We start from the raw sequence: 25,312 nt of genomic DNA, 5'->3' as shown, positions 1-25,312 counted from the left end.
CCCCACAGCCACATTAGCAATATCTTGCTGTTAGAGTAATCCACAACAGTGATAACAATAGCAAAGACAGGAAGAAAGAATTAAATGATAGAATATCTGGTCAGCAATGGGAGACATGTTTGAGACTATTTTTAAATTCATGTTCTATGTATTGATGTGAATTTATATCCAAAAGGTCAAAGGTCACTATCACTATGACATCATAACATCAATCTAATAATGTTCAGCTCTCTATCAGCCCTCTGTACTCCTCTGTAAAAATAGTTTCTAAGTGAAGACAGTAAGTTTCTCACTGGTTATTTAAATTATACATGTCAGTATAGCAATTCTTTTCATTTGCCAAAAACAGACTTAATACCTTTTATTAAATTCCTTCAAAGTCTTCCTTTTTTTCTGTCCTGTGTTATATGACCATTGACAGCTGACTTCTCACTCTTAACTGGCCACTAGGGGCCGCCAGTGATTAACAACTGCTTCAGTTTGAAATCATGTTTCAGCTAGAGCCAATGTGTGTGGTAGTCATTTTAATGGCGGTAGATAATTGCAAATCTCTGCCGGATGTATCTGGCAGTTGTGGTAACGTTGCAGTAGGTGCTTCACCATCTGTCGTCTGGTTTGTTTTATCATAAATCACCACCACATTTTTCAAGCAGTCCAAAGATACAAGGATTATGGGGTAAAGTATTTGGAGAATCATGCAGCATGTTCTGAGGTGGCAGATCCCATTGATTTGCATGCCACTTTATCTGAGTGATCTCCTAGAGGGAAAGACAGATACATCCTGGAAATACCAACTGTAACAGCAAAAATAGCAATCACTCGTGAATGTTTACTGGCCGAACAACCCAGAGTTGATAATTGACTTGAAGTGAAGTCAAATTGAGATATAACTAATACATTGCAAGATGAACAAAATTGATGAAGTATTTGTCAGAATAAGAAACATGGTTGGTGGCTTTTTCCTCCTCATCCTCACTGTTTAAAATGACATTTACCTTCTGCTGTATGCTCTACCAGTCATGTAGAAGTAGACAGAAATGATATAGTGCAGTCTAAAGACCTCTCTCTCCATATTCCACAAAATGTAAAGTCTAGTATATGAAAGTTTATGGACGTCATTTGCCTGGCAATGTTCTTGTTGTATGGTACTGTTGTTTTTTGCCAAAAAAATCCAATAAAATATAAGTGATAAAAAATAATAATGGCAAAGATAACTAACATTAATTTCCATACGCTGCTGTTTGAATATCGGTGAAAACCATTTCATTTAACATCAGTACCATTTAATTTTCAGCCTTGAATTTCATCAGCTTCCTTATCTCATCCTGAAACAGAAGAGTAATTTCACTGTGAAAAGACTCAGTATCTGAGTGACATGTTAATGGAACGCTCTTAGTGCTACGGACTCTTGGACAAGAATTCAATTATAGTCAGATCAAAGATACAAGACAACAAAGAGATAACTGCGATAAATAAGAAATGTGTTTTTCTGTATTAATATTCCAGTAAGTGATGGGAATCCAGATCTTATCAGTGTGGAGATAGCAGATTGAACTCAGAGTTTTCATTATCTATCCTATTATTGCATCTTCCCGGCATGCATTTTTGCATTATTCATGACGACTGGAGCTTTAGCAAAGATCAAATTTTGGCAAACAGTACACTAATTGATTTGTTACCCTCTGTAATGCATTTGTAATGTCAAATTCTCACCCACTGTGTCATAAGGAGGTCATATTTTATTTGAATAGAGGAGATGCCTGCCTGTTCTTTTTGAGGTTTAGCAGTAGAGGGCAGTGTGTGAATGTGGGTGGCCAATGCGTCAGCACTAGTCCATGCAATAGTTAGTGTCTGGCCATGCTGTAGGCATGTATGTGAGTATATAGCATGTGTCAGAAATATAGAAATAGGTCAGATTTTTGTGGATGTCTGTGCCTTCTGTATATTACACATGCAAACAGCTTGGTTGTGTGTGGAATAAGCTTTTCATGAGCCATTATATGAGTAATGAGACATGATGGTGGATGATTAATCTGGATTAGGGATTGCAAAGATTGTGTTGTTGTTAACACCATGAAGACACAGCAAACATATAATTTAACCAACTCTCAACCATGCTGTCACTCTCTGTGTGTCCCTCTTTTTCTGCAAGGCTCGGTGTGCTGTCTGCAGAGAATGCTGGTTGCCCCTGACAACAGTTGCTAGGACACCACTCTGGAGTGACTTCATAGCATCGGGCATGCTTCTGCCGTGGCTCACGATGAATAAAACCAATTCACTTTTCCTTCAAACGCAAATGTGCATTTAAATAGGGGGAAATAGTTTATAGAATTGGTATCAATACATCAGTACACACATACTGTACTGTATGTGGTGGGTAGAAAGTGTTTTCATATTAGCGTTGTTGCCTTCTTAGCTGCTATGGGTTCTTGTGGGAGAAATGTGAACGTAGACAGTCTGATGGTCATGTTTTTGTTGAATCTGGCTAAAACAACGCATTTCTAATCACGGGGACCACAAAGGCGGCTTCTTTAGCGGATGAAAGTTATGGAAATGAGATTGATTAAATATTCTCTCCCTCTCTGTCACTGCTATTCTCTCTTGCCCACTCAATCCCTTATGTCCTTCTCCTGCAAAACCCTGCTCACATTACCCTCTACCATCCATCTCCCTGCCTCTCTAATTCTCTGTCTCTCTGCAATAGTGAGATAAGATGTTCCTCCCTCTGAGCTGTGGTGAGGTGTGAGAGAAGAAGACGGGCTTTCCCTCTCTACCTTTAACTGCCTCCAGGACTGCAGGCCAGTGAGGGCAGACACACACACACACACACTCCGAGAAATTAATGTGCCACTTAGAACCATAAAGGGTTCTTTGGCTTGACCCCATAGGAGAATCCTTTTTGGTTCCTTGGAAAACATTTTATAAATGTTATACTTTAGAGAGCTCTACCTAGAACCCAACAGAAAGAGTTATATGTAGAACCATCCGTGAAAGGTTTCACCCAGAACTCTCTGTTAGCCCTCTTTCTAAGGATACTACAAGAACCCACCCAGGGGGTTTTCACAAGAAGCTTTTCCGAGGATATTATTTAGAACCCACCCAGCAGGTTCTACCAAGAACTTTTTTATATTCAGTGATTATTTAGAACCCACCTAATGGGTTTTGCACAGAGCCCTTTTATATTTCAACAGTTTTATTTAGAATCCAAACAGGGGGTTGTACTCAGAACCTTTTATATTACAGTACAGAGAACCCTTGACAAAACATCAATGAGCAAACAATCAAAACTCTTTCAAAAAAGGTTGTTTGGATGAATACACACTTATTTCTATGAGTGCAGCAAATGTATATATCTGTGCATATTAGTGGAGGACATTCTGTGTGCATGCGTGTGTGTGTGTGTGTGTGTGTGTGCGCGCGCACATGGGCATACCGATGTGCATGTGCAGCATGTTTCCTGGGATTGCTGTTTAATGAACTTTAGATTGGATGTCAGACAAATTCCCTCTGGCAACAATCAGGCCGGCTCTCTCAAACATGGCCAGGACCCTTGGCTCGGGGAACAGGCTAAAGTAGTTTCACACTCCAATATATCATAGTAAATCTCAGTCTTGGCTGTGAGTCCGGCACCTAACAGCAGTAAATTGCGCTAAAGTCTTGTTGAAAGCTCCTGGAGTGGGGACAAACCTCTCTCGGTGTTCAGATGTTCAGAAGTACGTGTGTTAGTTTTGAAGATACCGCGGCCTATCGCTGCTGGAGTAATTCCTGGATTAACCCATCTACTGTACAGCAGCTTACCTCAAGTCTCCACCAGGAATGAGGATTTTAAATATTTAATGATGATAATGTGGTTAATTGATTTAGACAGTAATTAACACTCTTCTTAGCTTACTACTTTAATCCCACAGATACATACCACATAGATCTGTTCATATTAATTTAACAGATTGTGCTTTTGCCTCTTGTAAATGGTTTAATCTGGATGCTGAAAAAAAAGATAGCAGTTGAAAAACTTAACAAAGTCTAATAGAGCTCCCATGGGTAGTCAATGAACTGACTGATTGTTAAATATTTTACTGTAATAAATCATAAAATGACCACAATATGTCATCAGAGATAAAGGAAATATGTTAAATTTCTGTTTCAGGCCACTATAAGGTTTTATGTTTGTCCATTTAATGCCTAATGTTCACAGAATGAGAATCTGTTTATAAGTTGTAAGAAATCATTAATAGTCTTGTAAATGGAGTTTCTAACAGTTAAATTAAGCGATATTATAATGGAGTCTGATAGATAATGAGGCAGGCAGTCACTGAACTCCAGAGCAGTGTGTTTTTGTTTTCAGGATAACTGGCTCAACTTTATATTGACAGACAATTGACAGTTAGAAACAGCTGATCAACCTACAGTGGAAGACTTGCCATTGCTTGTTATTGTCAATTTACAGCCTGCAGCCTCACCGAGTCAGGAGAGGAGGGGCACATGGGATAACAACTCACTTCAACTATGGATCATATATTAAATAGGATTTCAACCCATTTAATATACAGTCTATGGCACCAACTCGTTATTTGGACTCATTTTTGCATGCACAATTGCAACATATTGCTCCTTTAATTGCCAACTATTTGGATAACCAATTACTAACTTTGAGTCATTAAAAAAAAAAAAAAAAAAAAGCTAATGCCCAAATTCTTCAATTTTAGCTTTTCAAATGTGAATATTTTCTGGTGTCTTTAGTCCTCTATGACAATAAACAGAATGTCTTTGAGTTGTGGACAAAACAAGACATTTGAGGACATCATCTTGGCCTTTGGGAAACAGTGATCGACATTTTGCACCATTTTCTGGACATTTCTGGATATTTTATAAAAAAAAAAAACAAGAAAATGACTGACAAGTCATCAATAATGAAAATCGCCATTAGTTGCAAGCGTACTGCAAAACAGAACAAACCATGAATTATTTTTCACTTTAGGACAATGAAACATGAATGTTTACAATTGAAATGTGTATAACAGCAGATTCTAGTCTGTCTCTTTTTCCATAAGACCACCCACAGTATTGACAGTGATTGTTAACAGGCACACATCTTGTCTCTCCAACTCCCTCCTGAGACGATGTTATTGGTCAGCATAGAGAAGAAGTCCCTGTACGGTGTGCAAGAGTCAGCAGCAGTTCCCTCTCTAGTGGCATTGATTTAGCTGTAATGCCATGACAGGGTCGCACATTGACTTATGGGGCCCTCTGTTCCCAGCCAGGCACCTGGGCACACTCGATGAATAACGATGAATATGACTTCTCTCTTTTTCTTCTCTTTCTGTCTCTGTTATGCACTGCCATGGGACTGCCAACCTGCTTTTGTTCAATTCGGTCACCCGGGTTGCTGAACCAGGTAAGTTTTGATACAGTTTTGTTTTAAACACACACACACACACACACACACACACACACACACAAAAGCAGATATTCCCTGGACAAAATTCCACTATTAAATATCAAAAAGCAAACTAAATAAAGTAACTAGACAAATGGTGTCTGGCTAAATAAAGAGAGGAGTATTGGAACGGTCACAATGACAGATGGAACAACAGATTAAAGGACAGAAAGACATCGGGTTGAAGCATGAAGTTGGAGCGGTTGTAAAAGATAAAGGAGAACCTCTAATGCTCCTTTTCTTTCTGTGATGCAGTTTAATTGATAATCATTGCAATTAATTCCTTTGTTTCCCCATGAAGTTACAGTCTGTTTAGCAGCAGCTAATTACTTCAGCCCATTGGACGTCTGGTTTTTGCAGCTCTAATTGCAGCTCTCAGTAGAAACACAAACAGCCAGAGAAAATAACAGACCATTTTCACATTTGTCCGTGATGTGGCTCTCGTTTACTTGCACAGTGTAAATGCTGTTGTTTGCAGTGTAAGATTTGCATTTTGGATGCATGAACCAGAGAGTGTTGTAGCAGGAATTAAATACTGTAGAATATGGAAATCAAAAAGATAAAGCAAAAAAAATCACAAGGCATTAGAGCGATAAACCAACACACTCCAACCAAGCTTGTGTCAGTTCCCATCTGTGTGATGGAGACACTCACAAGGGATTCATTTTGGGGGTCCAGCTGGGGCGACGGGGACAGGACTGAGGAGGAAAAGGGGGTGGGGAGACAGAGGGGGGTTGGGATGGGTAATGGCAGTATATTGCAGTGTGCACTGCACTGTGCAGTATTGTCCTGTGATTGTAATGGTTATCACCTCCTATATCCCATTCTCTCCTTTATGTATGGCTATGTGCAGGTTTAATAGTGGCTGAGAAGGGTTGGGGGCAGGGACGGCATGTGCGTTTGGTGTGTGTGTGCATGTGGGATTCACTGACAGGTTAACATTCACTGTCAGCAGTAATTCGTGATGGTGATATATGGGGCTGTATGTCACTGTGGCTTGCCAGACGTATGCTCGTCCAGCCTGGTGACAAAAAAAAGCACATTTTCAACCTCTGTTCATCCTAAAACAATATTCCTACCCTGGCAAAAATACAGTTCTGCCTAAAAACAACGCACACCGAGAGCCAAGCTAAAGCAGGCAATTTATTTTCAGCCAACATTAGCAACAAAGAGTGTGCAACCAAAATACAAAATGGATCAAATGAAACATTGTGTGTCGAAAATTGAGGAAAGGCGTTCTGGGGATTGTGAGGGGTAAAGGTGCTCTAGGTTTATTTATGAGGCTGCATTTAGGAGACTACCTTGGGTCCACCACTGCTCCGCGGTCAAAGGTCAGCTGAATAATGAGATTTGAGCTCTTCCCACTGCCTCCCTATAAAGACCTCTGCGGCACTTATCCAATTTTTACATCATCAGTAAGTGTGTGTGGGAGAATTGGGGCTTGATATAGTGAGTGCCTGTGTGTGTTTATTCATCTGTGTCTGTTTCATGTCCTTGATACGTGTGTGTGTGAGTGTGTGCTGTTATACAATCATATGGTCTGATGGTGATGTTCCGTGTGAAGTGGTAAATTGTCTGATGTGAAGTGGACCAAGGAATGTTCTCCTGTGGGAAATCTCTTGTTTAAATATGCTTTATAAATGAAATACATGACTATAAACCCTCTTCATGGAGGTTCATTTTAATTAGATGTTAATTAGCTCAATGATTATGAATATTGCATCAAATTTCACCTTGTAAGCCCCTTGAACAGTGTTTTTGTTAATAGCATACATTCATGTTTGTGGCCAGGTAGTTCAATTAAAATCAAAATGTCAAGTAACCATGTCAAACATAGGAGAAAAAAAATTGTAGTAATTTAATTGTAGTACTTAGTTTAGTACACTCAACAAAAATAAAAATGCAATACTTTTTTCATGAGTTGAAGTAAAAGATCTAAGACATCTTCTATGAACACGAGTATTTCTCTAAAACTTTATTCACAAATTTGTTAAAATCTGTGTCAGTGAGCACTGAGATAATCATCCACTGGAGAGGTGTGGCATATAGATGCATAAAATGTGCGGTTTTATCTTGTTAAAAAAGACATATAGGCAAGGAGATATGGCTATTTCATATAGAATACAGATGACATTTTTTTCCCTCAGGAGGTCAAAGTCTGACCTGCTCCACTCTGCCTCTGATTGGCTCACCCTGATATTCTTGCCATAACCAATCACTGCATGCCTAAATCTAACCAACACAACCAATGCAGGCAACGAGTACGAGCCAATCAGAGGCAAAGCAAGGCGGGTCATGACTCTGCACCCCTGTGCAAAAAATTTGGTACCTATTGCCCTTTGTCAAATAGCCATAGTTCAGTGCCTAATAAATGTTCTTTTTCAAGATAAAACTTTACATTTAAGAAAGCCTTTTATTATTACCAGTCAGAGACACACCTTTGCAGTAATCCTGCAGTTTAATCAGGATCTCTATATGCCACACACATCTTGGTGATGGAAAAGTACTCACTAACACAGATTTTGTCAAATTTGTGATAAAAAATTCAGGGAAATCAACATTATGCATGCACAGAAGTCTGAGATTTTCATTGATCAATTTGACACTACTTTTGCTGCATTAGCACACACACCCACACGCACATGCATGCACACACACACACACACACACACAGGGCCCCAGTGGCTGTGCCACCTGCAGGTTGAATGTTATTGATTTCATCCACACATTGTTGTGCTTAGATGTCTGTGTCGTCTAGGCCAGCCTGCGATCAATGTGGTTATGCGACAGCAGGTTCCAGTCTATCTGCCTTTTCATCGCTGCAGTGGTTATGTGGCCGTGTAACAGTCGCCATACATTTTCAGCTTGGCTGCACCAATCAATCAGCAGGCCACTGATTACCAGCTGTGGGGATTCAAACTCATGTTGTTAACACACATTTTAACACCAAATTATCATCAGACCCTTTTGTGTTTATTATGGAAAAGAGAAGCTGATGGCTGAATGTAGTCTGACCAGTTGTATTGTATGGATTCATGACATTTATTGCTGCTTTATTGCTCAGTGAATATCCAATGAAATCATTTGTTTAGTAGCTGATTATGGGAAACTGTTTTTTATAGTCTTATTCAACCTTTATTCAATATTGAAGAATCATTGAGGGAGTGACCTCATTTACAATGATGTTAAGAGTGCAGTTAAAACGGAATAAATACAACAAGAAAACAAAACAAAAAATATATAATTAAAAATTAATGTAATTAACAGACAGTACAAACAAAGATGATAAAACAATAAAAGTTACAAACAGTTACTTTCAAGCGCAGAGTGGTTTCTAATTATGGATTTAAAGTGTGTGTTGTAAAGTGTGTGCAGCACAAAAACTAAAAGTTTTTTTTTTTTTTTTTTTTTTTTCCAAAATTAGTATTTGCATGGGGACTTGGAGTGTTGAGTCACTTGAACAAGTTTAATAATGACTATTGCACCAGTTTAATGAGGAGGTGATACATGATGGTCCATTTGGGGCTTTATGTAGTGTTGACATGTTAACTGGTTAAACTGAATTCAAATGTGAAGGTCATTACTGTTAGTGAGGATGTAATAGTCGTGTATAAAGTTAAGTATGTGGCATGGTAAGGGTATATTATCCTGTGCATAGAAGTTAATGAGATATCCTCAGCGGTAATGTCCGTTGTGGTTAATTTGGTTAATTTAATGCTTTTTTTTATCTTATCTGGGTCAACACAGAGAGGCCAGGCTAAAAATAATCAAAAGTGAAGTGAACAAAGAGAGAAAGCCCTTCACTTCACTGTCATGCAGTCCGGCAGACAGTGAGGCTTGTTGCCGTTACCTGAACCTCCACCTGTCTTCTCACTTCACAGTTATATCCGACCACTGTGACGGAGAACGGCAGCGGGCACAGGAATGCAGTGATTTTATTTATTTATTTCAGTTTGTAATGGTCTCTCCCTGCTTCTCTGTGCTGCCTCCTACCCTAACGGACATTGTTGCCATGGCAACGCTGAGATGCAGCTCAGAGCAGAGGTGATGATTTGTCCGTGTCTTCGTGCATTTACAAGGAGGGACATTAACACAAAGATGCATATCCAGTGGCGCTCAGCCATCGCCCTTCATTTCGCAGTTTGTCTTTAACGGCAGCCCTGTTACATGCAACAAGCCAGGAGGACATGGCATCAAACCGTTGTTATAACAGTCTGCAACATGCCAGATGACCTGCTATATGTTGTGACTACATACTGTGGGTGATGGTGTAGCTGTAGCCGTGTGAACGCTGGTATATGTGTATGAAGGAGGGACAGGGTTTGTGTGTTTTGAGCGGGTGACTCATGCCTTGTCTATTAAGAGAATAGAGGGTGATCAGGTTGCTAGGCGATTAAGAGCCACTATTGTCTAGAGGGACAATAGTGGCCCCGAGAGTGCCCTCTCTTCTCTTTCTCTGTGTCTCTTTCGCTTTTCTTTTAGCGTCTCTTTCACACACGCTATAAATGTACATTTTGTCTGACCCCCTGGCTTGGGGCTTGGGCGGGAACAAGGAGTTGACAGTGAGCAGGAGGGACCGAAAAGGAAAGGCATTATGGGAAGCTGAGAGGAGGAGGAGGAGGAGAGGGAGAGGAGAGTGTGAGCAGAGGGAGAGCACTAGCAGGAGAGCTGTACCATGAAAAAAAAGACCTGCAATCATTTGCCACATTGAAGGGAACAAATGTAGCTGGAGGCAGTGAGGGAGAGTGAGAGGGAAGGGGACAGGCGGAGAGGGAGAAGCCAAGGAGACAGAGAGACAGAGACAGAGAGAGACCTTCCCTGGACACTGCACATTAATACCACAGTGCTTTGTATGGGAAGATCACACACCAACTGACAGGTCGGCAGAAGAAGAAGCAGCACTGGGAGTTTGGCACTGCCCTCTCTCCTCCTGCTCCCCACTGTGTGTGTGTGTGTGTCTATGTGCTTCTACACACACACACACACACACACACACACACACACACACAGACTCTCTCTGTGTGCCTGCCTGTCAGTGTGCTGGGTTCTCTCTGGGTGGGTAGGGAGCTGCGTTGTAGAGATGTTCGCTCTGAGGATGAGACAGCGTTTCTAACAGGATCTATTTGCGGACTGGGATAATAACACTGCCACAGCTGAGGGGACCCAAGCCCACCGGAACCAACCAGATCAGCCATGGAGGGACTGCTGTCTCCAATGAGGACGCGGGTAGGTTACCATGGGGATTCTCAGAGCAGCATCCCAACTACTGTTTCCTCCACAGGAATCCAGCAGCACTCGATTGTGCATATATTAGGAGATAGATGACATGTCTTGCAAGCTGCTGGGCTGCTGAAATGAATCAGTCCATGCCATTGTCGCCGTGGTGATGCTAGAACTCGAGCTGAGAAGTTTCCGAGCTACCGGCGTTGCTAGGGGCGATAGGCAGAATGCTGGGAGAGTGTGAGGAGACGCAGGAGGTCTCAGATAGTGCATAAAAATGTTAAGGCATTGCAGAAAACTGAAATGCAGTTGCAGTTTGCATGCAATGTGTGTGTACATGTGCATTTGTGCGTGTCCGTGCACAGATTAACAAGGGGATGCTTTGAAAGAATGACTCAGTGTTTCAGAGTGGTGCCTATCTCCCTTCAGTACAAATCACTGGCCTTTTGATTTAGGATAGAGAAAGAAGGAAGGAGCTAGCCTCAGTTTGTACAGTGAATTGGGTGAATATCTGAATTCACTATTGTTTTTCTTCTGTGTTAGATAGTCATGTCTCTGTCTGTCCAACATGGGAGCTTTTAGATTGGTGTCTCAAAGAGCATCCGTCTGACAGTGGATGTCTGTGTCTGTGCTGTACAGAAAAGACTAATGAAAGAGGAAGATAATGTGTGTGTGAGTGTGTGTTACTGTCAGACCACACTAGGTTATTTGTCTGTATCCACGTGCCTGCATGTGACGTCCGGCACTATTGTGTGGGCAGTAATTGACCCTGAGAGGTGTCTGCCTCCCAGTTGAGATTTGCGATGAAAACCTGTTTGTTCCGGCTGGGATTTTATGTTTGAGCGATATTACAGTGAAAGTGTATAATGTGTAAGAGAAGGAGAGTTGGGTGGGTGAGATAAGCACTGTAATATTGAAGCTGTGATTGTGTTATTAATATTTATAAAGGCATGATTGCATTTTTGGAAGGAGAGAATGATTTCCAGTTTCTTACAGTTGCCACCATATCCAGTAATTACTTTAACACTGAATCGACTGTGAAATGTTGCCCCACTTTGACATCACCTAAAAAGGGGTGTCAAGCTCATTTTAGTCCGTGGGCATCATACAGCCCAAATAAATTTCAACAGGGCCAGACCAGTAAAACCAGAGCATAACATCCTATGAATAACAGCACCTCCAAATATTTCTGTTTTTTGGTGTGAGGAAGTAAAAATACATTATTCAAATATTCATAATTCACAAAAATGACAATGAAGAAAAAAAAAAAAAAGTGCAATTTCCAAAACTGATCAGTTTTCTCACCACTGTCATTACATGTGCATGACAATATACAGATCACAGTGGATGTACAAGTGCACAAATATTTATGTTTTCTGACAATATTTTGCACATTTTTCAATATCTTTAAAGGAGAAAGCCTTGTTTCCCTTCAGCCTGCATCTGCCTGAGAGAACAGAGATGATTTACCAACCTGGCACTCTCTTATACATTCCTCTCTCCCTGCCTCCTCCTTTTTATTTTATCACTACTGGTACAGACCTGTACAACTGAAAATAAATTCTCAATGCATCCTCCACCAACTATACATGTGAAAATTTTCATTTGCATATATATATTTATGGTCTGTTTGATCATATTCAAGCATATAAGATTAGCTCAAACCATATAATGACTCCCACACAAGCCTCGACTCGCTGGAGTCGTGAGAGATGCTGAGGATGCTGAAGGGGTTAATCCACTGGGATGACCTGATGGTGTTGTCACACACGAGTACCCCCGTCTGCTCACCTCTCCTCCCTCACCTTTACAACTCATCCTTCTTCTTCTTTTTCTTCTTCTCTTCATTTTATTGTAGTTTCAACTAATTATTTTCATTGTCACTTTATCTGTTGATCATTTTCTTAATTCATTGATTAGTTGTTTAGCTCATAAAATGTCAAAAATTGGTGAAAACTGTCGGTCAGTTGTCTCAAAACTAAAGATGACCCACTCTAATGTCCTATTTTGTCCATAATGCAAAGAGAATTTTGACTTTTTCTCTTAAAAAACAGTCGGTGATTAATTTAATAGTTGACAATGAATTCATTAATTGTTGCAGCTGTAGTTTTTGTTTTAACCCCCTCATGCAAGATGAACCACACACTCCTTTTTGCATTTAAGCCAAGACTGTGTCTGTCTCTTTCTCGCTTCCCCATCCCTGTTTGTCTGCCCACCTGCCTGTCTGTGTGTCTGTCTGTCTGGCCCTTGCTGTGTCGTTGGCAGTTAGCACGAGCGCTGTAATTGGTATTTGCAGATCGGGCCCATGATCTAATCCAAAGAGGAGTGTTAGCGGGCTGTTTGGAGATAGACTTGGCTTCAAAGATATGGCGTGGAATCAAGCCTGCTATATCTGTGCTGTCTGCCACCCTGGCCAGATTTGCCCACGAGCTGTGGGAATCACTTTCAGTGACTAAATGACTTTTGCATTTATCTTCATCAGCCACATTGAGCTTCACATGCCCCACAGTCGATCTGTGTATCTCACTTTTGGCATCAAAGTCACTTCAGTAGATTTATGTGAATGAATCACAGCAAAATAAGCCAGGGCAGGAGTCTCTCAAAGTTTACACTGCATAATCTTGCCTTAATGTGCCTTTTCTCACCCTCATGGATGAAAGAAGGAATGTAGCAAAAACAACAACTTTGATTTGTGGATTTTTTTTTTTGTCATATTTTTCTGTTTATGTGTAAACAGCAGCAGACATGAGAAAAGTAAAGAGGGGAACAAACTCCTAATATAAAAAGCGGATGACAGCAATGCTACGGTGTTTCTCAGCAGTGGAGCAGCGTATACTCACAGCCAAAGAGCACAACAGCATCTGTAGTAAATCTGAGAGAAATCACTTCAAAGTTTACACTCTGCCTTGATACAAAAGTGGTGGCAGTGTCCCCATTAAAGCTTTTTTGCTGATATAAAATTAAAAAATGTGTAATTTTATCATGAAAAAAGATTTGCACATTTTAGGTTGGCCTTTTATTGGGACCAGCCTAAAACTAAAAATGTGCAGTCTTATCTTCAATAAAGATATTTGTTAGGCACTGAACTATGGCTACTTCACATAGGACTACCAAAACCATTTTTCCCCAGGAGGGCAAAGTCATGACCTGCCCTACTTTGCACATTTTAGAGTGGCATTTTATTATTAGCCCACACCTGAAGGATAATCCTGCTGTTTAATCGGCATCTGTACATGCTACTCCCCCATTGATAGCATTTTTGCTCATATAAAAACAAAACCCAGTTCAGTATTTTTCACGTCAAAAGACAAAAAAGAATGAAAAAAAAAAATCAATTTCTTCTTGTCTTTGTAGGGCAGTATGCCTCTAAGTTTTGCTTCAGGGATACACAAAAGGTGACCTCAACCTCAAGATAACAGACGGAGAATAGCAATAGCCTGTAAAAGCTGAACTACTCCTAATCCCCAGCTCACTAAAATGGGAAAATTGTGCTGAGATGGCTGTGTAGGCTATCTAGTTGACTCGAGAGTTTCACTCATATCTCCCCGAAGCTCCCTTTCCTCTACCTCACTCAAGCACATTTTCTATTTTTTTCCCCCCTCCATTCTGCATCATTCGTCCTCGCTTGTTTCTTTATTTAGGATGACAGTAATGGGCAGTGAAGCAGGAAAATGAAATAAAATAAGCATCAATGAGCTGTGCGTCTGTGTTGCCTTTGTGTGGTTACATACAACGGAAAAACAGGTCAACACAAACACACAGGGCTCGCAGATGACGGCAAGCAAAGTAATCCTGTGGGAAGCTGAAAGAAGAAGTAGCCAATTTGTAATCTGCATTGTCCATGAATTTTGCTCAGACATATTCTTCATTATTGTATAGCCACTCTTTACATCTTTTTGGTTGCAATTTGTTTTACAGTACACTGATAAAATGTAACAAGCTACACTTTGTATTAAAAAACATAATATTTTATTTATCAGTCAATAAATATCCACAATTATACTACAATTAATATCATGCAAAAGCTGGACTTTGTATCAAATTGGACAAAAATTATGAATAATATGCTATTTATTAGACAGAAGTAGACCCTTTATTATATCTTTTTAGACTTAATTAGAGGGCAATTAGGGACACATTACAACAGAACTGTACTGTAAACTACTGCTTGAGCCACACTTTCTTTGGCTGATCCTAAACAATTGCTAGAGTAGACAAGAGGTTGATGCCTACTTTTCTGATCAAATTACTTTAACTGCTGTCAGTATTACAATAAGTCACCAATAGACAAAATATTCAACACATTTGCATCTCAACTGGTCCCATACTAATAAAATGTCTGCGCCCTTCAGTCAGTCAGAAAGCTGGTTTTAATATTCGAATTAACGCTGTGAAAAGGTTGCAGTTTGGTCGAGTTTATGAAAAATTACATGGCTAGGTTTAGGCACAAAAACCACATGGTTTGGTAAGACCATGCTTGGGGTTGCAATGTCTACAAAAGTCACATGACAAAAGTCAGCCATCCGTCCACCGGACTCCACCATGTGTGGAGTTTCTCCCCTTTTATACTACGTCAACAGCCCGGGGCATCTTCTACAAACACAGATGGGTTGACATTGAAGTCACTCAAAAGCCCACTGCATCAGTGTCAGCTGTGTAATGGGCACCACCCACGTCTGTATGAATCACTGAGGGGCAGTGACATTTTGTGGTGAGTTGGGAGTGCAGGGCTGAAATATTCCTCTACCTCGATAATTCCAGCCTTTACCAGGTAGATCTGGTTCACATATTGTTTTTAAATGATGAAGTAGCAGATTTCACTTTAGTTTACAATGCGGTTTTGTTATAATGTGTCTCAAATTACCCCCACAATAAAGTCTTGTAAGAGTCTAATAAAGGATCTAATACTGTCTAATAAAGAGCATATCTCTAGTTTTTGTCTAATTTGATACAAAGTATGGCTTATTCTTGCCTTCTTCTTAGTCTTATTAGTGTACTATATAATAAAGTGTCACAGACTTTTTGATGTGATGTTATAGTTTATAGCAGTTATGTCAGTCAGGACTGTCCTGATTTACATAGGTATTATTTCTCATGGTTTCCACATCTCCTCTCCACACATTATACACTTCTTATCTTTTTGTGGCAGAGACGAACCGAGAGACTCACTCACAGAATCTAAAAGATCAAGTTCCCTTTCGGTATCCCCAGTTGTATGTAATATATGCATATAGGTCAGTAGAACAAGGAGCTCCAGCTTCATAGAAGTCTTCCTCTCGAGAATGTGCGTGCAGTTGTGTGTGCGTTTGTGTGTATCATCTCTCCAGTTAACTCCTCCTGTGTGTTAGTGGATCAATAGGGAGTAGTTATCAAGAGATTAACCCTGTCAATGCTCTATCAGTCTCATCAGAGACACTCCTCTGCTCTTCCTCACTTCATCACCCTCTCACTCCTGGTTGTGTATCTGCTGGCTCGCTCTTTTTTTTCAGTCTCACCTCCTCTCTCATCTGTAGACTCTTTCCTCTTCAGGTCATGCATGTGAGAATAGACACATGGCAGCTATTAGGCTGTTTACACTCGACATCCCTAGTTTAGCTATAAAATGTGACAAATTGTTACTTGGTAAAGCTAGTCAAAGGTAGATTTTCAAAGGTAAAGATGAATGAATTAAGCACAGGAAGTTCCTGCAGGAGAGTGGGGTTCTAATCCTGTCCTGGGAGACTGGGATTTGAGTCTAGTGTAACATTAGGTTTAGCGTTAACTTAAATTTTTATACTTAATTGATTTATAACAAATATTATTATTTTTTATTAGATATACCTATTAGGCAACAAAACTACTTGGTTAGGTTTAGGAAAAAAACATGGGTTGGCTCAGCCATGTGGTTGTAAATAGCCACATTAGCTATTCCACATGAATAGTAAGCACTGTATTGTGATACATAGTGTATTGCCAGATTCTTACCAATATACAGCCATGGTTTCCATATGTGTGTATGTCCAGCTGCCCATGACAGATGGAGCCATTAGAGAAATGGCCAAGGGCTTGGACATACATGCACACTCACCACAAAGACATATTTATTTTATTAAGGAATGGCCATTTCACACACACTCACGTTCCCCTCCTCTGTGTCACTTTAGCTAACCTGCATCACATGCATACATGCAAACCATCACAATCACTACAGTTGACATCAGCGTGACTCATCGCTCTCCCTTCTCCCCAAAATCCCTCCGAGCCCTGGGTACCAGATGTTTCTTTTGCCCCTCCACCCCCACCCCTTCGTTCCTTCCTTTCCCCAACCATCCATCCACCTGGTTCATTAGCGGGCAGGCGGCTGTCAGGATGGTTAAGGTCAGGGTGGCACGGAGGAGAGGACGAAGCAGCCAAAAGGGAAGTGACCAGACCCACATCCCCGAAGCCGACCGCCTCGCTGCCTGCATGAAAATAATGAGGACAGAAAGGCAGGGCTGGTGGGGTTTGGATCTGCTGCACAAGGTGGGACTGCCTTTGGCAACCCACTCAGACAGACACTGAGGCACACACAAATACACACACACACACACACACACACACACACACACACACACACACACACACATTCAATCCACAGCAGGTTGGCTGGCAGCATTTAAAGGCCAAAGCAAACAGCAAAGGGGGGATGTCTGGTGGCTGGAACCACATGGGGCACATGCAAACAACTCACATGCTGAGGCACACACACACACACACACACACACACACACACACACACACACACACACACACACACACACACACACACACACGCTCATTGGATGTAGAGCTCCATCTCCCAGCTGTCATCTCAGTCGCCCAAGTGCAATGTCAAGGATACTCTCAATTAGGGACATCAATGGAGTTTATGTTTCAGATTTCTCTACTTACTGTGATTTAATTAAAAGTAAAAAATAAATTTAATCACCCCATTTTCAAAGAAATAATTTATCTTTGCATTTCAGAAATAATTATTTGATTTTAAAGCTATAATATATAACATATTTGCATTAAAATTCCAAAAACATATGTACATATATGTTATATATTTTGCTGAGTTTATACTTACATTATCCCAGATGTTTTCTAACAATGGTCAAATCCAGAGAAATCTGTAATTTATTCAAGACAAAGGCTCATTAATGCTTAATGTTAGGTAGGAATATGCATATGCATGTGGATATGGTTGGAGCCTTCTGCCTCTACTCTGTGTTCATTTTGTCTGTATTTCTGCACATTTTTTGAAAGAGTACAGATACAGATTAAACATAGCAAAACCTCCAGTAGTTGTGGGGGACAGTGTAGTGGTTTAGTCAGTACTTTACAACCACAGGACACAGTGAAGAAATTTTAAAAATCCTGAAGTGTTGAAAATGACATTCAGTTAGTTAAAAGAATACTCTGTTCACATGTCACAATGTATTTGATGACCGCACCGACCACTGTCATCTGCAATGCTGGCTCTGATTTTGTCTACGTTGTCATGTTGTCAGAAACAATAGAGTCTTCCTCCTCCTATTTTGGATAATGCTTGACTCCGATTGGTGCCTTATAATGGATGTATTGCTTGACATCCATGCTAACGTAAAGGATGCATCGAAGTGTATGCTATTGAACTTCTGGCGAAAACACAGGATATGTCAAGTGTGGTGAGGTGAGGTGAAATTGGTAAGACTTTATTAGCTTCTGATGTCTTCAGACAGAACAAGAAAAATGTTGATCACATGTCTGTCGGGACATAAATCTGTGCATTTAAAACATACTGAGAGGCAGACAAGGACTTAGAGAGGAAGAACTGTTGCTTTACTATGTAAGATGAGATCATCAGGCCATCATGTAAAGAGAGAGATCCCCTCACAGCTCCTTGTTTGAAGCTTTTTCTCTCTGCCACACATCTCCGCTTTCCTCGTTTGAAGCTGTGGCACCATGTGTCGGCCATACGCCATCTCTGATCATGAGCGTGCGCGTGTGTGTGTGTGTGTGTGTGTGTGTGTGTGTGTGTGTGTGTGTGTGTGTGTGTGTGTGTGTGTGTGTGTGTGTGTGTCCATGCATGTGAGCATGCCCTGTTGTGTCAAGCATGTCAAATGTGCTCTTGTCCCCTTGAAGAGGCCCGAAAGATGAGATCAATCAGGGCGCAATTGAGCAACCAGGGAAGCAAACCGGTGATGCACTTAATGTTAGGTGTTGTCATGGAAACACAGGGTGCAGATTTTCCACTTCATTGGCTGCCATCAGTCTACAGGCAGTTTTTTAAAAATTATTTCCAAGAAAGGCAATTGAAAGATGGGAGGGGAAAATTAGTCAAGTGTCCAGAAAGATAGGTAGACGACACGGCCAGACACAGAAGTTTTGTAATGAGAAATTCTCTGGAACACCGTGCTTCAATTAAACACATTTGTGTTTATGTGTCCCTGTTAAAACCATGCACTTTAGATTAAAGAGCCTCTAGCAGTCCTATTATGTATATTGACTATCTGTGTAATTGCATAGAAATGGATCGTCCCAAGAGACGTTTCCCCGCACTGCTTTTAGCCTTCAGAGAATCAGAGTGGCAATTACACTTTCCTATATTGGAATGTAATCACAAGCGTGCACACACACAGACGCTCACACACAAACACACACACATACCTTTGATGAACGAGTAGAGGATTGGTGGTGTCACCGCTGCAACAAAGGGTGACCCTGCGTTGAACAGGTATCATACATCACCCTATCAGTAGATCTACATTGCACAGGCAGTTTTACGCAAATACACATTCATACACTCACACAGGAAATAAGAGCTTCCCCTCACCCCATTACCTATTATTCTCTTATCTCTTTCAGTCACACACTCACATGTATGTTTCTTTCACTCTTTATTCTGCCATTTTCACCTCTACCCCACCAGAGACCGACCATTTCTAGCCCATTTCTTCCCTCTTTTAAACCTCCATCCCTATACATCATCCCCTGGGTTCTGATCTGTGACCTCTTTACATGAACAGAGAGAAGCTTGCAGTAGTCAGTAGCAGGACTCCTCAAATTTGATTGGCCGACCAAGACCTGGACTGGTGTCAACACTGTCCGGAGGGGGGCCAGAGAGAAAGAGGCGTGTTGTTGCATAAAAGAGAGACAGCATGTATTGTGGAACCTATTTTCCAAGGTGTTAGAACCAAGTACAAGTCAACATTAAATACTCACAGCTGCAGCTCTGACCTGTTCACATGCACTGATGGATACTGGCTCTGTTACAATTACAAATGTAACCCGAAGCACCAAGTAGTGCAAAGTAACCCCACCCCCCCACCCCCCCGCCCTAAACCACCACAGGGACTCAGGTTCGAACCCTGGCTGCCATGTTTCTTGCTTTTGGCCCCCTTTGAGCGTAATTGGCAAAGTCACAGGTATGAAGCCACAGAGGATCATATCTTTGTTACTGCACTGATAACAACTGCTAGTTGGCTGGAGCACCCATTTAGGGGTGATCACTTGGACCTCCATGTGTAACTGCCTCCTGGTGAACTGGCAGATGAAAAGAAGCAATGGAGTATCTGAGGTCTACGCCGTCCCCGGGCCAACAGAGGGAGTTATTACTGTAGCAACAAGAACTGCAGTGCAGTGGGAACTGGCCTTTCCAACACTGTGAGCTAAAAAAAGAGAATAAACACTAAAGAAGAAAAGAAAAAGTACACATGGTACCAATTTTGTCTCAAACAAGTACTCTTTCAGTGACCATAAAAATCAATATTTAGGCCTTGTCCATGTAGAATATTTGTTTAGCTCTTTAGTAGTAGAACAAAGGAACTGACCCATTGTTAAGCCCTGCCCTCTTTAGTTACTGTTGCTACCAGGGCAATGTTAATGTGGCATTTTAGACTTTTTTTCTATAATGTGTAGTGTGTGTGTATGTCGGATATTAAAAACAAATTGGGACGTACTTTATGCTGTTTTTCCTTTACTAAATCAGCTGCAAAGTGCTATTATATATAAAAAAAACAACTTTCATCCATTCATTCATTTTTGCACTTTTTGTCTTGCACTTTTTGCACTCCTGAAAATACATATTCATCACTTCCAGGGCACTTTTAAATCATAATGTTATGAAGGTAGAGAGCTCAGCAGTCAATGACTGTCAGGCATTGCAGTGTACTATGGCTTCATCCATCGGCTCAACCTTAGTTGCTACGCCTGGCAAGATCTCCTCTTTTGCACTGCGCATTTATGGTTTACAGTGATTAACGGTGGTAGAATTAGCTCTGAAATTGGCAGTATTCTTTTTAAACACTAGGCTTTCAGTTCTACAGAGAAGTAAACAAAAGCAGGCTTGTCATTTCTAGCTGAAGACCATGGATTATATTGGCTAAAATGATGAATCTCACCAGCAGATTTCATAAGTATAGACAGATAAGATAAGCTAATGCTTATGCTGAAACAGCTCGAGTAAGCTGAGAAGTTAGTCTACAGCTGACTTTTGAATGGTTCCATCTGACACATTTTAAAAGAAGATCCCTTTTTAAAGAGTTCTGAATATGTTATTTAATTGCTGAGTAAATGATATAACGGTAATGCTTAAGGACTAAGGCAAAAACTACATCCAAGCAAACATTGGTGAGAGAGTGAAGTATGTTACGTATGTATACGATATATGACATTGATGTCAGAAAGAGAAGCAACCTAGCAACATGATGAGAATGGGAAATTAGGATCTGGTCATTAACAGTATGAACTTCAACAAGCTAGCATCTGCTAACTTTTCTTTCGTGTGGATTTAGCCATTTTAATGCCAGGGCTCACCTCCCTATGTGCAAATATTCCACCAAAACAAGATCTCCCCCGCTGTTTCACATGGGCAGCGATGCTGCATCCTGGTCTTAGCAGTGCCCAAGACAATTGTGATTGTTTTAGAGACATTCAAACAAGCATTTTTTTCTCCCTATCACAAAATAATTGTGTGTGAAGCCAGACCTTTCTTCAGCGCTGAGCACTATGGAAATGGTGGTGGTATCTAACAGTTTGGCTGAAGGTAACATTACTGTTAGCCAGGCATCACTTCAACATGTAGAGAAATGCAGCGCTTGACAGGCCTGTAGTGCCTTGTTACAGTTCTGTTCGGAGGTGGAGCTTAGAAGAGGATAAATTATGATGGAGCGTTTCATGACAGATCATAATGTTACAGATCTTATTGTAAACATTGCATTTTTGTCATGTACAGTACAATTGCTTCCTTAACCCTTTTTCATAGTTTAGCTATTTCAGTTTTAAAACATCTTAAATGAAAATAACATGCACAGACTTTACAATTGGACTTTTTATGCTCCAGCGCTTATATCTAATTCATGATTTACTCACAAAACTACTCAGGAGACAAAGACATTGAACACTTTTTCATACTTGCATACAGATGCACACAAGAAAAATGCACATACCCACAAACACATGCACGCACACTGGTGAATTAACATGCTCCATAACATTTACACACATAGCTCCAGACATATGGACCCATATATACTGCCACCAAATACAACTTTATTGATGGCTGGATCTAGCAGGTTCAGAGCTGCTGGATGGATGGATGGATGGATGGATGGATGGATGGATGGATGGATGGATGGATGGACAGGGAGTGGAGGGAGTGATTGAATGATGATGATGATGGTGAAGGTGCCAGGATGAAGGAGGAATAAATCTGTTCAGAGCGGCAAATTGGATGTGGAGGGGGAGGTGATTCTGTAGAGCCGTTCTTGATTTTCAGCTCTTGATTTTCTGAAGCAGTGGTCCATGACAATGCAGGCAGTTTACCAATCCCATCCGGCTTTAGTAATCTTATTGGGGCTTCTCACAGAAAAGTGTATCAGTGAGGAACAGGTTTTTAATAAATAGCCTGTCTTTCTAAAATAGGGATGCAATATGGAATTGCTTCTAAAAAGTGTACTCGTTTAGGTGCACACATCGGGGGTCCTTTGATTTACCCTCTTTCTTGCTTCAACACCAAAGCATAGGTGGTACTAGGTGTCTTCTTGGACTTGTCAGTTTTTTCCCTCTCATCACCAATCCAGTTATCTTGTTACGAACACTGTGCAGTGGTTGCCAGGTATCCCATTACCACCATTTTCCCATGTGTGAACAGCTGCCATCACACTGAATTAAACCCAAATATGAAATCAAGGTTGCCAGATTGATGCTCATCCATCCTCTGAGGAATACTTACATCATCCTAAGTGCCTCGCTGACCCTCGATGCTCTCATTACTGCTTGTTAGAACAATTAAATGTGACGTGTGTCAGATTTATAACTCACCCCTCTGTGTGTTTGTGTGTGTGCATGTACATTTGTTTGTTTCATTCCGAACAGATGTGAGCATCTGCCATTGCAGTTAAGGCCATTAATACATGTCTAGAGGTGTTAGTGCATGGATGTGTCTGCTTTTTGGCAACAGCTGTTGTTATTTGCTCTGTGCTCTGTTTGTACATGCGCCTTTGCAAGTTGTCTGACATACTTGATTTTAAATATACATGTGTGATTATGAGGCAGAGAGTCACTGAAGGTGTTGCTTTTCAATTGGGAGATCCTGCACTGCCTGCTTTTGTTTATTGGAGTTGCAGTACACCTGGACAATAAAGCAGTAATGATGTGTGTAGTAATAGACCCTTTAACAATAGCAAGAAAATTGTTTAATAAAATGTCAAATAGTTTCACTTTAGTGCATTAAACACAAACCGCCATAAAAGCATATGATAAATATGCTCTGGCTGATAATCAGCTTATCATATCCCATGATGATGGTATGTGCTATGAGTGACACCTCAAAGTAAGATTCGCCATGTTTTTGTTACTTTAGAATGAGCCGTTTATATTTAGAGAGGGCACCTTCTCCATGTTGCACAATGTTTCTACATTAGAACAGACAAGCCCAACAACCTTTTGCAGCCACCAAAGGTTCTCCGACATGTTTGAAGAGGAGAGTGACACAGGGGTTTTGCAATATGCAAGCTCACCACTAGATCCCACACACTGTTACATTTAAGTGTATTAGCCTAATGCATTTAACATTAAAACACATACTAATAAAAGCTACAACAACAGTATTTGGTAAAACCTGATAAATATTTCCAGTATTCCAAGGAACTGTCTGATTTTCTGACTCTCACAATGACTTTAAACTTTCAACATTAGACATGAAAGCTTGTGTTTTTTCCCACATGCATGACATATTTTAAACTACATATCAAAACTTGTATACAAGATTTGAACAAAACTAAGGAAGTGCTTAATAATACATAAAGTACTGTAGAAAATCAAGAGACAGCTGACCCCTTTTATTCTGTGCACTATCAATCTCATATGGAATGTTGTTATACAAGTCCTGAAGTGGGTGTAGTCAGATGTTGAGTAATTATGTAATGAATACAATCAGTTTTAAAATAATAGTGCTGCAGAAAGAGGACCTTTGTAAATCATAGCATAGTTTTTGGTAGGGCAAACGTTTCCCAGAGGCACTGGTCCAATTCTTTCCAACCTTCCTGTTGGGTCTGTGTGTGAGCTTGCACCCACTATACCTGTTTATCAATGTTAATTGTCTGACTTTGTAGCATAATGATATTTTATGAGACTGTTACTGTATCTGCACATGTAATCATATCATTTGGAGGTTGTGGCCTCTTTGAAGACTTGAAGCCATGTTTCAGTTCCACTAAATCATTGGTTCTCAAATGTCCACATCAAGGAGCCCTAAACTGACACAAATTAGACTACAGACTCCCAGTTTTGCTTTGTACACTCTCTGTAATAAAACATCTCAAAGCATCTCAGTGTTTCCTCTCTAATTTTAATACAGCTTGGATGTTTTGGGGAATAATTCCAGTTTTTTCTCATATGTGCCTCTGTTTGTGTCTTAGTTATGCTCAATGTTGAGGTTCTATTCTTAAAAATATTTTAATTACTATATAATCATTACTTCTAAAACATCTGGACCACACTTAGATTACTTAAAAATAACACCACGGATAAATTACAATGTGTATATTTATTTTAGTGGTGGCAGTTTCCTTGCTGTGAGAACTACAGTGACAATAAATGACTATCCTTTTTCCTGGGGATCCCCTAGAACCCCCTCAAGGACCCGTAGGGATTCCCATTTGAGAACCATTGCTCTAAAGTCCTTTTTTCATATGCTCTTTGTGTTATTTCACCTCTAACCTTTTCCCAGAGCTATACAAAGGTGTGCTGCATTTCACACTCTGACCACCAGAGCGCGCTGTGTGATGGGATTCCCCTGTTCTAGCCCAAGGTTTCCCTAAACCCTGAGCCTCTGTGCATCAAAGTCCAGTTGAGTTTCATTTGCTGAAGAAGAAGAGCAGCCCTCTTGGCCCAGTGTTCAACATAGTGTCTGTACTTCTTCTTGCAGCTCCTCCAGTCAAGTGTTAGAAGTAAAGGTTAGCGGAATCTGTTCGTAGCAGTAAGCAAGCACTGAGACTGTCAGCACTGATGGAGAAAAACTCCAGGCATTTCTTAAGACTTGCGTCTGTCAGAAGCAACCAGCCTCTTTCTCGCTGTGTCCTGTCTGATGTATGGAGCCAATAAGAGGGGACCTTCAGCTCTAATGAGCGGTGGTCTGCTGCCCTGCTGCTGTGTGTGAGTGCTGGCCGTTTG

At 40.7% G+C, this 25,312-nt stretch overlaps 1 protein-coding gene across 2 annotated transcripts in view; it reads left to right on the top strand.

Moving 5' to 3' along the window:
* frmd4a (FERM domain containing 4A) overlaps nt 1-25,312 on the top strand; it is a 139,218-nt gene that overhangs the window by 15,320 nt on the left and 98,586 nt on the right. Inside the window, exon 1 of one of the 2 annotated variants that reach the window (XM_084733371.1) lies at nt 10,094-10,663. The exons of the other annotated variant lie outside the window; for it this stretch is intronic. Coding sequence (XP_084589497.1) covers nt 10,631-10,663 — 33 coding nt within the window. The 5' untranslated portion in view covers nt 10,094-10,630. Of the gene's footprint in view, nt 1-10,093; nt 10,664-25,312 lie in introns of those variants that run through there. 2 annotated transcript variants of the gene reach the window in all.

This window comes from Lutjanus erythropterus, chromosome 13 (genome assembly GCF_056507025.1).
Source record: "Lutjanus erythropterus isolate fLutEry1 chromosome 13, fLutEry1.hap2, whole genome shotgun sequence".
In the NCBI taxonomy this organism is placed as follows: domain Eukaryota; kingdom Metazoa; phylum Chordata; class Actinopteri; order Lutjaniformes; family Lutjanidae; genus Lutjanus; species Lutjanus erythropterus.
The sequence above is the reverse complement of the archived record's forward strand: the minus strand, read 5'-3'. Positions and strand labels throughout refer to the sequence as shown.